This window comes from Macrobrachium nipponense, chromosome 5 (genome assembly GCF_015104395.2).
Source record: "Macrobrachium nipponense isolate FS-2020 chromosome 5, ASM1510439v2, whole genome shotgun sequence".
Lineage (NCBI taxonomy): Eukaryota > Metazoa > Arthropoda > Malacostraca > Decapoda > Palaemonidae > Macrobrachium > Macrobrachium nipponense.
Window position 1 is genome coordinate 70,139,359 of NC_061107.1, and position 15,312 is coordinate 70,154,670.

The following is a 15,312-nucleotide window of genomic DNA, read 5'->3' on the forward strand; positions in this document are numbered from 1 at the left end:
GGGATACGATAAGTAATTGCCGCTCTTCAATAGCCAGCACTGTGCATACAAAGAAATACACTTTTTTTCCTTCTTTATCAGGAGAATATGTGACGGTCAGCCAAACAGTTCAGGACCGAAGACCCATAGCAAGGTACTAGACCCATGCTCAAAGCCTTACCTCCTCCCCCCTACCCTATAGTTATACATGACGAACACATCAAGTGACGATTTAGGAGTCTGAGCATGTGTAATAACCTACCAACTTTTTGACCGAATCACAACTGAAACGCAACCGACAGTGAAAAACTATCTTGCACTTGACGTCATCATAATGTTATACTAAAACGACCATCACCACACATATTTACTGGCTAGCCCAAGAGCAAGATATTGCACTGATAAAGACCAGCTTAATTTACAACAGTAACAACCATGTATATTTTTATTCTTGAAAGGGACAGCTGATTGGCTTTAATTTATCAAATAGAAGAAACATGAAGACCCTTCCATTATTTGTATGAAGTATGAATGAAGGAAGAAAAGGTTATATTTACAATTACAAAATACTCAATTAGAAAACAATCTTCGCAAATAGTGCCACCCATTTGAATAGAAATTGTTTCAGAAAGAAGACAGTTTGATTTGCAGTGGCTTTAACACCAGTGTTTGGTAGGTATGCTGGAGGCTGGAAGTGAATAGGCAATGCTTAGCAAAGGCTTCCAAACTGGAGAATGAAGGCTTCACTCGTTTCAGTGACAACGGTATTAACATTTATATATATATATATATATATATATATATATATATATATATATATATATATATATATATATATATATATATGTATGTATACACTCACACACACACACTTATATGTATATATATATATAGATATATATATATATATATATATATATATATATATATATATAATATACATATGTATGTATGTATATACTCAATACACACACACCCACTTTATATTATATATAATATTATTCTATTATTTATATATATATATATAAGATTTTATATATTTTTTTTTTAACTGACCTTAATAAGAAATATCCTGTTTCCCGTAGATTTATGATAGCCATCCGCTCGCTAAAAAAGTTAGATGTTGTAATAAGTAGATCGTAATCATGGACAAAGACTTCTACCTCGACAAAATCAACCAACTCCTTAGCGATACAAACACTTACAACAAACTGACGAAAACTCCCCTCCAAAATGTCCCTACAGAATTTTTTCGGAAAGTAAGATTAATTGGTTAAAACAAAAAGAGCATTGGACTATTAGAGAAATTTATAGTAATAAATCCCTAACTACCCTACTTTTATGGCCTTCCCAAAACTCACAAAGACAATCTTCCTTTCAGACCCCATCGTTTCATGTGCCGGAGCTTTCAATTACAAAATTTCTAAATGGTTAGCTGACCTCCTTTCCCATTTTTTAGGCACTTTTCTCCCAGTAACATTAAACATTCGGAAGATTTTTGTCATAAATTCAGAGAAGCGCATATACCACTTCACAATACAAAACTTTTAAGCCTTGAAGTAGATTTCCTGTTCATAAAAGTACCAGTACAAGACGATCTTCAGTTTTTGAGGGAAAGATCATTTCCCATTGGCGCTTGACAAAATAATAAAGTTAGTTGAATATGTGTATCTAATAACGTATTTTCATTCGGAGAATCATTCTGTAAGCAAATTTTCGGGTGTAGTATGGGTAGTCCTTTAAGTCCTGTTGTAGCCAATCTGTACATGGAATACGTTGTAACTACAGTAATAAATGCAATAAAACACAAAAATATGCTGTGGATGGGATATGTAGTTGATGGGGCACTTTTAATGATTTCCTTTCAAAATTAAATGCCTTAGTGCCCAGCATCAAATTTAAAGTTGAATGGGGAATAGACAACAAAATTCCCTTTCTTGACATTTTAATAATTAGAGATATGACAGGATACAAATTTACCATATACAGAAAACCAACGTTCTTACATTCAAACATTCACTACTTTAGCTATCACGACATTCCTATCAATATAGGCGTAGCCAGCAACCTAGTTTTAAGAGCCTTATGAATTTGTTCCCCAGATTTCCTGGAAAAAGAATTTGAACTAATTCGTAAGCAGCTTTCGTCTATAAGGTATCTTGACCATATAACTGAGAAAGCAATTCACAAAGCAAACGCAATTTACTACCGACCCTCAAGACAAGGCCAGTGAGACACACAACAATAAAATAAAAATTCCACGCCTGGACAGGATTAAGACGGTGACCCAGACTCTCAGAAAATCTAACCCTTTTGCATTTACTTACCCAAACATCTTAACCCTGATTAACGTCCAACAAAAGGCATCCCCCAAGGACACAGGCATTTATGAAATCCCATGCCTGGAGTGTGAAATTTCTTTCATCGGATTTATAGGGAAAAACTTCCCCAATGATTAATGCAATATAAACAGTCAGTTAGGTGTGGACAACAGAACTGGGCTATTTTCAACCAAACAAATGAACATAACCACAGAATAAACTGGAATTTGTCACGTATAATTTATAGCAGCAACCGTCGACACAAGAGTCAGAAGATAGAATCGGCCTTGATTAAACAGACACAGGTAATGAACATCTCATAGAGTGCTTGGGATTCAGATGCCATTGATAAAGTTTTCATTCAAACAATGCTTACGAGAATTAGAGGAAGATTATCAATGAAAGTGACCTGAATTGGCTTACCTTTGGATGGATTTCTTGGTATAAATACCAATTTTTCTTTAACTTTTCTCATACATCTACCTGAAGAGAGAGACAGCAGTCTCTGCAATATAGTATTTTCTCTCTATATTTTGGTGTTTTTATGGGCTCCTTTTATTAGATGGAATTTTACATAAAAGCTGGACTCTAGTTTTAAAAAGCACTAATTTACAGAGATCCAGGAACACAAGGTGCGGGGGGACCGCTTTTCAATCCACCCGAACACGTGGCTGGAGCAGTTCAGCCACGGCGTTTAGAAAATTGCGCAACGGATCAAGATTGCAAGCTTCAAGGATTTCCAATTCTTACCACAGCCAGGCACAGCGTTTGTCTGCAAATAAAGGACACAGGTGTAAGGCAGGGGGGGCACACGAGGGTGAACGTTACTCACTACTTTTTTACAATCAAAAGGCCACTCATGGGGGGAATGAAATGACTGGGAAATTTACACAGCAGAAACTATTTTGTGGCTTAAATTCACTAGGGGAATGTTACTAGTATCACAGGGGAGTAATTACAGAATCGAGCCCAGATGGTGAGGGGAATGAAAAACTGCACAAGTCGCCTTGGAAAAAGGAAATGAAATACACACAAAGGTAAAATCAATTCCCTGGATGAAATGGAACTTCTCTACAGTACCTTATGGATGAGGCTGGTAGTCTTCTCCATGATGTCTCGGCACTATGGACTTTAAGATATACTTGGGACTTCCCAAAGAATGGGAAAGCCAGGCCCAGGAGGAGGGGGTGGGGGGTGGGGGCAGCGGCATCTGGTAAGGAGCAAGGCTCTGACCTGTCCTAGGTCTGGTGTTCTTCTGAGGATGGGCTGCTGCTTTCCAGGCCTTTTGTAGTGGTGTCTCTGCAGGGGGTAATTCCAAGCATCAATGGGAGAAGAGATAGCTTTTTCAAGAGAAAAAAGAGAGAATGGAGAGAATGGGTTCTTTCCAAGTGGAAGGGGCCACTTGTATATCACATAGATGCATTAAACTTGGGTAAAAGACTTTATTTTTCCATTGTTCTAGCTTAAAATCTTGAACACCTCCCCATTCTAGAGGACATTTCAACCCTGGATGGGTTGGAATGGACAAGACAAGCTAGAAACAAGGACCAATTGCAATATAGAGTGGACTTATAAGCAATATTCAAACTCTGCCGATTATAATATTCATGAAGTCTTACTCGACAGGCAGAGGATTAGGCAAAATGAAGTGTGACTTGACTAAAGATTAACTTGCTATATTCCAATAAGAATACTCTGAAAATATAACGTCACACTGAGAATAACAATGAATAGCAATAAGTGGTTATATATGGAATTGAACCTACAGGTAAGTTACATCCTATATAATACTACTATCTCAATTGTTCAAGACAACAAATCCTATCTGTTTACCCTGATGGAGCGATATGATGCATTCAGGTGTGTTAATGGCCATACGGTTTTGTTAAGTAACTTTGTCTCGTAACAAGATGACGCCTAACAGTATTAATTACATCAGCACTAACATTAGTGCACTAACAAGGGGAAAATTAATGGAGTAATTCTTCGTAGGGATTAAATAAGATAAGACTCACACAAACAAACAAAAATGTAAATTTTATCAAAACAATGACAATCTCACAAAATATAAAGACTAGGGAATAACACTAAATCAAAAAGCTAATCAACCAATGTATAAACGAGCCAGGCTTCGAAATTATCTCTAAGCTATAGCAACGTTTGCTGGCTAAAATTTTCCCAAGTTAAATGGAATTCTAAGTGGCTAGAATAGGGCACGGTGCCAGCTGTGGCACTTTTACGACAGTAGTTCATAAAGAAGTACTAATTCATACAAGGCCAAGGTAACTGGCAGTTTGGCTCTGCCTAAGCAGAGCATACAATATACAATAAATACCTCAAGGCAGTATATATGAAGAAAGGAAACCAAGGAAGATAAGATACAGACAATACAAAAGGAAAATAGGAAAGTTACCAAAGGGTCAGAAAGAAGTAGAAGCAGCAGAGTCTGGCACTCTCCTCTGGATGGAGAGGGTCAGAATTCTCTATAAGAGGGCGGCAATGTGCCAGGCACTGGTGCAGAGAGGCTATTGGCTCTCGTAAGGTTTCAGAAAACCTCGAAGCCCTTTTCCCTTCTTCCTTCGACCTCTCCGAGGTCGGTTTGACGATGCCATGGAGGCCCTTGGTTGATCCAAGCCCTTTGAAGATTCCGAAGGGGCATCTGCTCCAGCTGCTGCGACAACTGCGGACTTGGCACTCGTCACCGTGCCTAATGCTGCGTGGCTTGGTTCCCTGAGTTCTTTGGCCAAATAGGATTCGGCAGAGTCATTACTCTGGGACCGGTTAGCTACTGACGGAGGGGGATTGGATGAGGTAATGGTATTTGGGATGGGCTTACCCGTGGAGAGGACTAACTTTCAGACGGCCTGCGAGACCACACCATTGGGGGAGTGTCCACTATGGTCATGGGTGTCCTGGAAGATTCCTATTGGAATTGGCTCTTCCGTGACTGCCACCATGGGTAGTTGGGCCAAGCCAGTGGAGGGAGAGCAACCTGGACTTAGAGCTACAGGGGCAAGACTCGAGTCTAGCCTTGGCACTGGCACTAAGGCTGTTCCTGACTTAGTGGAAGGACTCGAACGTGGCTCAACATCCATGAGAGATTGAGCCTGGCACTACCTGGCACCTTCAAGTGGCCCTGGCTGTGCAGAGGTAGTCCTTGGAGGCCCGTGGAATGGGTCTGGAGCTATGTGAGGGCAGGGGCTCTGATACGGTATAAAGTTAGGAGGAGACTTAAAATCTTGTCCTACCAGGACATCATAACCTCCTGGTATATAGGATGCTACTGCCATGGTACATATCTTCGAACGGTGAGGTTGTGACTCTCAACCGGACAGTAGGTAGGAACATCTTGACATGGTAGAGGCTCTCTATTGGTATGAATTGGTGCCTATGAACCTTAGCTCCGTAAGGAATTTTATCCTCTTGGATGATGGAGACTTGCGCACCAGTGTCGTTGAAAGCTCGGACTTGGTGGGCAGGATAGCAACCTCTGGGAGGTGCAACAAATATGGGGCCCTGAGTAGGGGGGCCTAGAGTGGATGGATTTGTCACGGCCATAGCAATGGCAGAAACAGGAGCTTTTTTGGGAGCATCCCGCCCAGGCAGCAGTGTGCCCATGCACTCTGCATGTGTCACAGAAACTCTTGCTAAAATCAGGCCTGGGCCTATTGTTTCTGTTCCAATGGATGTTGTTTTTGTTATTATGATTGGGTAGTCCATTTGGAGGGGTGACAGCAGCTTGCTGAGGAGGATTTACTTTTGAGAGGCACTGCTCCGTGGTGTGACCTGGTTTGTTGCAATGCCCACACACAGGTTTCCGAGGAAGGTTATTGGAGCGCTGGATAGGCTGAGAGGTGGCAGCAGGAGTGAGGGGGAGAGCAGGACGTATTTTCTTTTTTAAGGAACTCTGCAATGGATGGTGGGCGTCATAGGCATCTGCCCATTTACAGCACTCCAAAAGAGTTGCAGGAGCCTTGTCCACCAAGTGGGTACGGTGGCAAGATCAGGAGGGGCGTAGGCAAGAAAGTCCTCTAATTGAAAGAATTCTAAGACCTTCTCTAAAGATGTTGCGTTGGAGGCCTTCGTCCACCTACAGAGTGCCGGTGTCTTCCTGGCTGCCCATTCTGTCTACGTCTGGTTAGCCTCCTTGGGCATAGTCCTCCATTTTTGCCTCCTCTGGTCTGGGGTCAATTCGTAAGCCCCAAAGATTGTCTCTCGGACGAGGGCGAGATCTTGTCGCTCATTCAGGGGAAGGGCCTCGAATGAAGTCCGCCCTTTGCCAGCAAGATGCTTGCCAAGGAGGAGGGCCACTTCCTGAGGGGTTGGATTGAAGTTCCCGAACACCTGCTCAACATGATCAAACCAGGTGTCGGATTCGTTATCGTCCCAAGCCCTAACGAGGCCGCCCATGCTGTGGAGGTGAGAGGGGCAGGAGGCGTGGGACTCGGAGGTGCCAGAGTGGCACTCTGGACTACCATAGCCAGTTCATGTGCCCTTTCTTTCTCCCTTTTGGCGGCTTGGAATTCTCTTTCAGCCGCTTCTCTTCTTTCTTGCGCTTCTCTTTCAGCCGCTTGGAATGCTCTTTCAGCTGCTTCTCTTCTTTCTCGTGCTTCCCTCTCCTTCTCCCGTTCGGTTGCTCTCTCTTGGGCTGCTTCCTTCAGCTTATCATTCAACCAACTGATCAGCTTTGCGCCCTCCAGCCCCAGGGCTCTTCCAGCTTCTGTGAAGGCCTTAGCCTCCTCCAGTGCTGCGTTACTGGCCATCTCCTCAGCCGTAAAACGCTAGTAGACTAGCCTGAGAATAATAGGGTGGAAAGCAGTTCCAAAACAGCAAATGTCACCAGAGGTATGCAGAAATGCTCGACGCAGACTTGGCAAGATGACCGTAAATCCCTGCAAACACAGTTACTACTGGTGCATAGTGCAGCGGAGAACTCAACGCCGGTAATGGATTTGGTAATAAACTTCGTAAACTAAAACGAAAGAATCTGGTCACGCAATTCACGGAATCCTCACGTGAAAGGTAGCAAATGGATGTCGAAGGCGGAAATTCAACGCAAATATGGGTGTGTACGGTAAAGGAAAAAATAAAAGCTTCAGTCACGAAATTCACGGAAACTCAACGTAAAACGTGACAAATAAATGTACAGGTTTGTAAGGTAAAAAGGAAAAATAAAAAAAATCTAGTCACGAAATTCACGGAAACTCAACGTGAGGAACTGACAAATAAATGTCGTAGATGCGGAACCTCAATGCAATTACGGTTTTGTTAATGAAAGAAGAAGAAAAAAAAAATCTGGTCACGAAATTCACGGAAATTCAACGTAAATGTGACAAATAAATGTCGAAAAGGCAGAAACTTCAACGCCAGTACAGGTTGGTAAAAAAGGGAGAGAGAAAAAAATCTTGTCACAAAATTCACAGAAATGCAACGTAAGACGTGACAAAAATGTCATAAAGATGGAAATTCAACGCCAGTACGGCTTTGTAAATACAAGGAAAAAATCTGGTCATGAATTCACGGGACTTCAACGTGGGAAATGTGGCAAATGAATGTCGTAAATGCGTAACCATGTGCAAATGCTGTTTTGTAAATTAAAGGGGGGAAAAATCTGGTCACGAATTCACGGAACCTCACGTGAAAAACGTGGCAAATACAGATAATAAAAAATGTATGTGGGATCTCCCTTTTGTTTTGTTTTTTATGTATATCGTCTCGAGGATGGAGACGGGAAGTTGATAAAATATATTCTTTTCCTTTACTACCATCGTAAATCCCTTGAACCTAGCTTTGCTCAGAAAACCCAGGATAAACTCTCTAACCCTATAAAAATATACCACTTCTCACAACCCCGTCCCTTTCTAGCTCTCGCGAACCTAAGACCCTCCTGTCCGTGAATTTAAAACCCCGGAGAATTAAGCCGCACACGGGCCATCTAGACAGAAATGTATGAATCACAACTGTTTTCAAGGCCGTGTTGGTACTAGACTCAGGGTAACATATGCCCTTGTTCGAAATGCAAAAGTATTTGCCCTTATTTGATTACTTTCTGCACAGAAAATAACAAAAAGAAAACGTTTACCTTTGATTTTGCTTGTCCTAATGTTACGAATGTTTTACACTAACACTTTGTTTTTCCTTTTCTTACTTATTGACTCATCTATTCCTTTGTTAATGGATAGGGCTGTGGATAGGTTTCGAGCCACATGGCCGGGGAATTTAAAGATCCTATCCGTTTCGACCTGCGAGATTCGCCAGCGAGAGAGAGAGAGAGAGAGAGAGAGAGAAAGGGGGTGGGAGAAAGCTAGCGTGCATTGTTTCACATAAAACAAAAAACACACGAAATATCTTTACAGCATGGAATTCGCAATTAACTAGCAATTCACGAATATGACACTTATTATCATTTTGAAACTTACTCCCTAACCCCTATTCTTCATGCAATGGCACATAACATTAAAATTTCTCTCTCGAGCTTTGGTCTATCAGCCTACACGTGGTCTATTTCCTATCGCTATAAAGGCAGTCAGATTTTATATATCCCTAACTAGAATACCTAGTTCTACACAATACTAGAAAATAAAATAAAATTTACCGTATTCCTGTTTTGGAGAATTTGGAAACCTTGCTTTAGCTTGCTCATAAAAATATTAAGGAATTCAGATTCATTCCTTTCGTGATTTTAGCTTAACAATCACTACTACAAAATCCTGGTTTAAGTCGCCAATACTCAAAATTCCACCTCGATTCCGCCCTGAAATGCAATTACACTGAAAATTTAGGCCTTGACCGGAGGACAAGGGGTTTGAACAAAGAAAAAAAAACTAAACTTCTCAGGCATAAGGCCGATTTTACTGTGGAGGGAGGAATTTTACATAAAAGCTGGACTCTAGTTTTAAAAGCACTATATTTACATGAATTTACAGAGGTCCAGGAACACAAGGGGTGGGGGGACCACTTTTCAATCCACCCGAACACGTGGCGGGAGCAGTTCAGCCACGGCGTTTAGAAATTTGCGCAACAGATCAAGATTGCAAGCTTCAAGGATTTCCAATTCCTACCACAGCCAGGCACAGCGTTTGTCTGCAAATAGAGGACACATGCTTAAGGTAGGGGGGGCACACGAGGGTGAACGTTACTCACTACTTTCTTTCAATCAAAAGGCCACTCATGGGGGGAATGAAATGACTGGGAAATTTACACAGAAGAAACTATTTTGTGGCTTAAATTCACTAGGGGAATGTTACTAGTATCACAGGGGATTAATTACAGAATTGAGCCCAGATGGCGGGGGGAATGAAAAACTGCACAAGTCGCCTTGGAAAAGGGAAATGAAATACACACAAAGGTAAAATCAATTCCCTGGTTGAAATGGAACTTCCCTACAGTATCTTATGGATGAGGCTGGTAGTCTTCTCCATGATGTCTCGGCACTGTGGACTTTAAGATATACTTGGGGCTTCCTAAAGCATGGGAAAGCCACACGCCCAGGAGGAAGGGGGGGGGTGGGGGGGGTGTCAGGGGCGTCTGGTATGGAGCAAGGCTCTGACCTGTCCTAGGTCTGGTGTTCTTCTGAGGATGGGCTGCTGCTTTCCAGGCCTTTTGAAGTGGTGCGTCTGCAGGGGGTAATTCCAAGAACCAATGGGAGAAGTGATAGCTTTTTCAAGAGAAAAAGGGAGAATGGAGAGAATGGGTTTTTTCCAAGTGGAAGGGGCAACTTGTATATAACATAGATGCATTAAACTTGGGTAAAAGACTTTATTTTTCCTTGGTTCTAGCTTAAAATCTTGAACAATTATATATATATATATATATATATATATATACATATATATATATATATATAATATATATATATGCTGTATGCATAGTGGAAGTGATTGAAAATGACATAGATAATGGTATGAGAAAGTTTTGTAGGAAACTGTTCGATGCCGACAGGGGTAGGCATATACCTGCCACTGAATTCGTAGTTTAGTAAACTGCAAGAGTTGTCATATTCAGAGTACAAGGGCGGCTTTGGTGACTGCAGTATGAAGTATTATATGTCATCACAGTTCAAATATGTTTTCATAATTGACGCTTCTTTCACAACTGTTCCATCATCCTTCATCCTGGAGAAACTTAGTTTATGAAACACCGAAAACTTGTTTATCTCAAACGAGTTAATATAAATGTTACATTGTGTTTACAAAACTAATATCAGTCTTCCTAAAATAAGACAGCATGCACTAACAGTAGTTTCGTAAGTAAGGATTATTCTTCCACTTTACAGGAGACATCAACATTTCTCTGGAACCACATTTTCACTAATACTAGAGCATAATTATTTCCAAAGGCCTATGCCGTACTGAGCAGCAATATATTGATAACAGTTTTCTGCAATACACACTACTGGATCAAGAAACCAGTGATGCGTAGATGTTTTACATTATTATGAAGATTAACCGCCATTCATTATTATTATTATTATTATTATTATTATTATTACAGATTTGTAGAGCAGAAATATCTTATGAAGGTCCACAGCATGATTTGAAGTTCTGGCATGCATGCTTTTTAGCACAACAAAATTTAATACTCTTTGGACAGCAAGATGCATGAAAATAAAAGTAAAAATAAGTTGCTGCATTCATAAAAATATTAAATCGTTAGAAAACTTAAAAATGTTTTCCTTATTAATTAAAGTTCCTACTCATTACAATATTTTTCTTTTTATTGACTTGGCTTTTGCATTGAATGACATCTATAGCATATCACTTGGCTTATTTCCTAGACTAATAGGAGGGAGGATCCATTAAGCATATAATTTTATTTTTGTCGTTTGCATCATATGATATATTAACTTTATCTTTTTCTTTTTTTCTCGTTTACTAAGATTTGATATTAGCTTATGGTCATAAGGAATGTTTTGTTTTTCCCATATTTAAGATAAAACTGAGAGAGAGAGAGAGAGAGAGAGAGAGAGAGAGAGAGAGAGAGAGAGAGAGAGAGAGAGAAATGTGGGCATTGACTTAATTTTTATTTTGTTCGTTAGCTATCGTATCTTATCTTTATTTGTTTATTTATCTATTATATTGCCGTTTCCATTATTTATTTGATTAAGCAGTTAAATATCCGAATGAAATATCTAAGAGAAAATGGTAAGGCCAAATTGGGGGATTTATTCGTCCTCCTGACAAAGAATGAGTGGCGTCTTATACAGCAAGGGCTGTCTGTTCCCCCCTGGTGGTTTTCAGAGGAGAGCCGGAGCGATCGACGGAGGGGCGAACGTAAAGAGGCCGAATCCGAGAGCGACATCATCACCAAGATCACTCCTGACGGAGTGATTGAGTTCGATGTTCAGAAGTTTCTTCGAAAGAACAAGAAGAAAGGTCAGTTTCGTTTGCAAACATTTCTCGGTCAGATCAGGTCAGATCATTATCATAAAGCAACGATGAAAAAAATTATGTATTTAGTAGCACTGTATATTAATCATTTGAATACCCTTACCTTAATCATAATCCTTCATTATGCCTATTTCTCAAAGTAAGTAAGCATTCCAATGCAAGAAGCGTAACACGGCCATTTACTTGCAAAGGAAGCTTCCGTTGAATAACGTGTCAATTACAAAATGGAAAAAATGGAGAGAAGGATGGAAGACAATACACGTGAAGGTCAATTAAAAAACAATAAAATATTGCAAAACTAAAACAGGAATACGAGGCAGGAGTGCTTCAAAAATAATGCGCGAAAATTATGAGGGTCTAACAGAAAGGCAAAAGACAGTTTTACATCAAAATGAATGACGGCTGTTTGATACAGAAAAGGTGACTGTTTGCTTGTATTTTAAGATCTCTCTCTCTCTCTCTCTCTCTCTCTCTCTCTCTCTCTCTCTCTCTCTTGTCCTCCATTACTTTTAGATTTAATGATTGAAGTATATTGTTCCAATGTAGCTGTTCACCTTCTGTTTACTATTAAATCTTTCTTAAATAATCTTTCTGTTGGAATTTTTATACGACAGAAAAACAGTTACAGCTTAAAGCTTAAGACCATCAAATGAACTTGGTTACAATCATTGTAAAATTGAATCTCTGAAGAGACGTAGCACTTTATGGGACAGTGATTTACGAGATACCTACCCCTTTTGATGAAATTCTGAAGTCGGGTTTGCATGTCAAAGGACGACATATTATAAATTGTTGATAATGTGCTTACTGAATTAATTACTACTTACACATCCTTGCATGTGCATTTGTTCACTGACCGTCCAGAACTTGTTGTTGTTTTCTTCTTTAAGAAAAGTCGTTTTCCTGCTTCTCAGATGCCAAGGAAGAAAAGGACGGGGATCAGAAGACTCCAGCGCTCTCGTTCGGGCCCCACCCACCTGCCCTGCGGAACCCTCCCTCCTCCGCCTCTCCCCGCCGTCCTTCACTCTGGAGCTACGTCCTAGTGCTCATCCTCTTGTGCGCCAGGGTGTGACAGCTGACATATGGTGGATGTAACGCTGTTGTAACGTGTATGTGATGTGAAATTCAGATCATTGTTTCGAATATAGTCTCTGAGTATGTGCCAACATGACACATTTTAAGAAAAAGGGTCGATGACGAGTTACAGTGGAATGAAATGAAGGAATAAGACGGTGCTCCTTCGCTCACGATCAAACAGTCACTGGTCAATCAATGGCTCTGGACATGAAGGGCCGAGTCGTTCTACCTTTGGCTTGATGTATATTTTGCAGACAAAGAAGTGTTTCTGAATGCCTGAGTATACACCAAGTGACATATCTGTATATTGAGTTGAATATAAAATTCACTGATCCCTGACAGTGGGAGAAGAAAGGCTTGAAAATCTCTTTCTCGCTCCTCTTCACACTTCCTCTTTGGATGGGAAACTTGAGAAGAGTTCGCTTCACTTCATAAGATGGTGTTGCGAATATGATGATGTTTGTGATATAGTGTCCTAAATTAGCCGTAAACGCCTGTTGTAATTATGTCACCTATGATACCCTGAGCGTATATCTATAGCACGTGCACAATTTCGCCTTCGATGAACCAGTTCATGTTTTCCATTCCTCTCGTCTTCACTGTGTTCAGTGTATCCATGAAAATGATTGTTATTATTGTCATGATTAGTTGAGTTACCTGAGAATGAGTATTGAGCAATTTCATAATCATATCATAGTCACGATGCTTATTATAAGGAAAGGAAACTTGCCACTTTTTTTTAAAGGGAAATAATCTTTATAAAGCACAATCTTCAGGATTACCAGAGATGCAGTCAAGCACATATAGTCTACAGTTTTCCCGCCCAGACCTATAGCTATTATCGAACGCGGTCATAAAGAGGCCTCGTCTGCTTCTCTTTTGAAGGAATAAGTCTTCCTTTATTGGTGACTGCTCCCATAGTTTCATTCATTATCTTTGTTATTCCCATCATGTCCTTTATTTTCAGATGTTATTATTATTATTATTATTATTATTATTATTATTATTATTATTATTATTATTATTCGTGCGGTAGTTATGTCTTATTAAAGGCTACTGCTGGTTCTCGATTGTAACACGAGTTGATCAAGAGATGACCGAAAGGAGTTTCTGCTTTCTCAAGAAAGACTGTTGAGAATCTAAAGGAATAATGCAAAAACAAAAAAGGGAAATGGACTGAACTTACGATGAAATATATTCAACGTCGAAAACACGAAAAGCGTAGCTGAGCAGAGAGCAAATGGCCTTGGGAATGAGGTAAGATCTCAGGCAGGCAAGTGTTATTCACTTCTGCCCCTCTTAGGAGTGTAAACATCAAAAGAGTAAAAAAACAAAATAGAAAAGTAAATCGTAATATATATATATATATATATATATATATATATATATATATATATATATATATATATATATATATATATATATATATATATATATATATATATATATATATATATATATATATATATATATATATATATATATATATATATATATACATAATATTATATATATATATATATATATATATATATATATATATATATATATATATATATATATATATATATATATATATATATATATATATATATATATATATATATAGTGTTGAACGAATCAATATGCCTGGTGTAATTTTTTTATCTCTCATTATTTAGCTCAGAAGAAGCTAATTATCCTGATAGACTTTTTTTTATTCTCCTTTTTAACGATAAAGTGGAAAGACCTTCAATTGTTCTTGTAAACCAGATGTGAATGACTGTGAATGTTTATGTATATAGTATGGCTTTGTTTATAATGTAGTATTGTCATATATATAGTATTCCATAAGGTCCAAGTTAACAAATGTTAAATCGAATATTACATAATATCTAATATCTGAAAACAGTATTGTATAATAACCATTCATAAATATCCCTAAAAATGGCTTGTGATATTTCATATTTTCCTTCGTGTTTTATAACTGATTGTTAAGGAGAAGAACGCAATGTTTCATTCAGTGGCTCACAGCGCCTTTCATGAGTCGGATCAGCAATAAGTGAGTAACATTTTATGTAAACGCAGGAAGGCAGAGAATTCTGGCCACTCCCCGATTCCTCTTTTTCACCTTCCCCACGTGAAGTAACAGAGAGGATGTCGTCAACAGTCCCACCACGTAAGTTTGTGACATCACTTAATAACACATGGAGATTGAAGATGATTAATCAAAAGGACTAGCCCCTCCCAGAGGAAAAACCCCTCCCCTCTCCTCCCCTCCCCTACAATTATAATAGCACAATTTCAGTGATTCTTGACTCAGTTGCAGGGATATGTTAAAACCCCTAAAGATATTCATATACCTCCAAAATGCCATTGTTACTATTTCATTTACAAAGTAGCTCTTGTGTTGGTAACATAGAATTAACAAATAAACGTTCTTCCTTTTTCTTTGTATCATTCTGAAGCTCAGTGTATAAATAAAATAAATGATTATTCTTATATTAAAAAATGTGCATGTATGGTGAATATTCTAATATTTATGTAGTGCTCATTTTTTTTCAAGT

General features: G+C 39.1%; 1 protein-coding gene across 3 annotated transcripts in view; it reads left to right on the top strand.

Moving 5' to 3' along the window:
* LOC135215392 (lachesin-like) overlaps positions 1 to 14,086 on the top strand; it is a 503,680-nt gene extending 489,594 nt beyond the window's left edge. For 2 of the 3 annotated variants that reach the window (XM_064249983.1, XM_064249984.1), the window contains exons 9-10: positions 11,540 to 11,674; positions 12,604 to 14,086. In XM_064249983.1, the coding sequence (XP_064106053.1) occupies positions 11,540 to 11,674; positions 12,604 to 12,761 (293 nt within the window). In that variant the 3' untranslated portion in view covers positions 12,762 to 14,086. The remainder of the gene's footprint in view (positions 1 to 11,539; positions 11,675 to 12,603) is intronic. The other variant, XM_064249985.1, reaches the window with a different exon arrangement.
* The last annotated feature ends 1,226 nt before the right edge of the window (positions 14,087 to 15,312 follow it).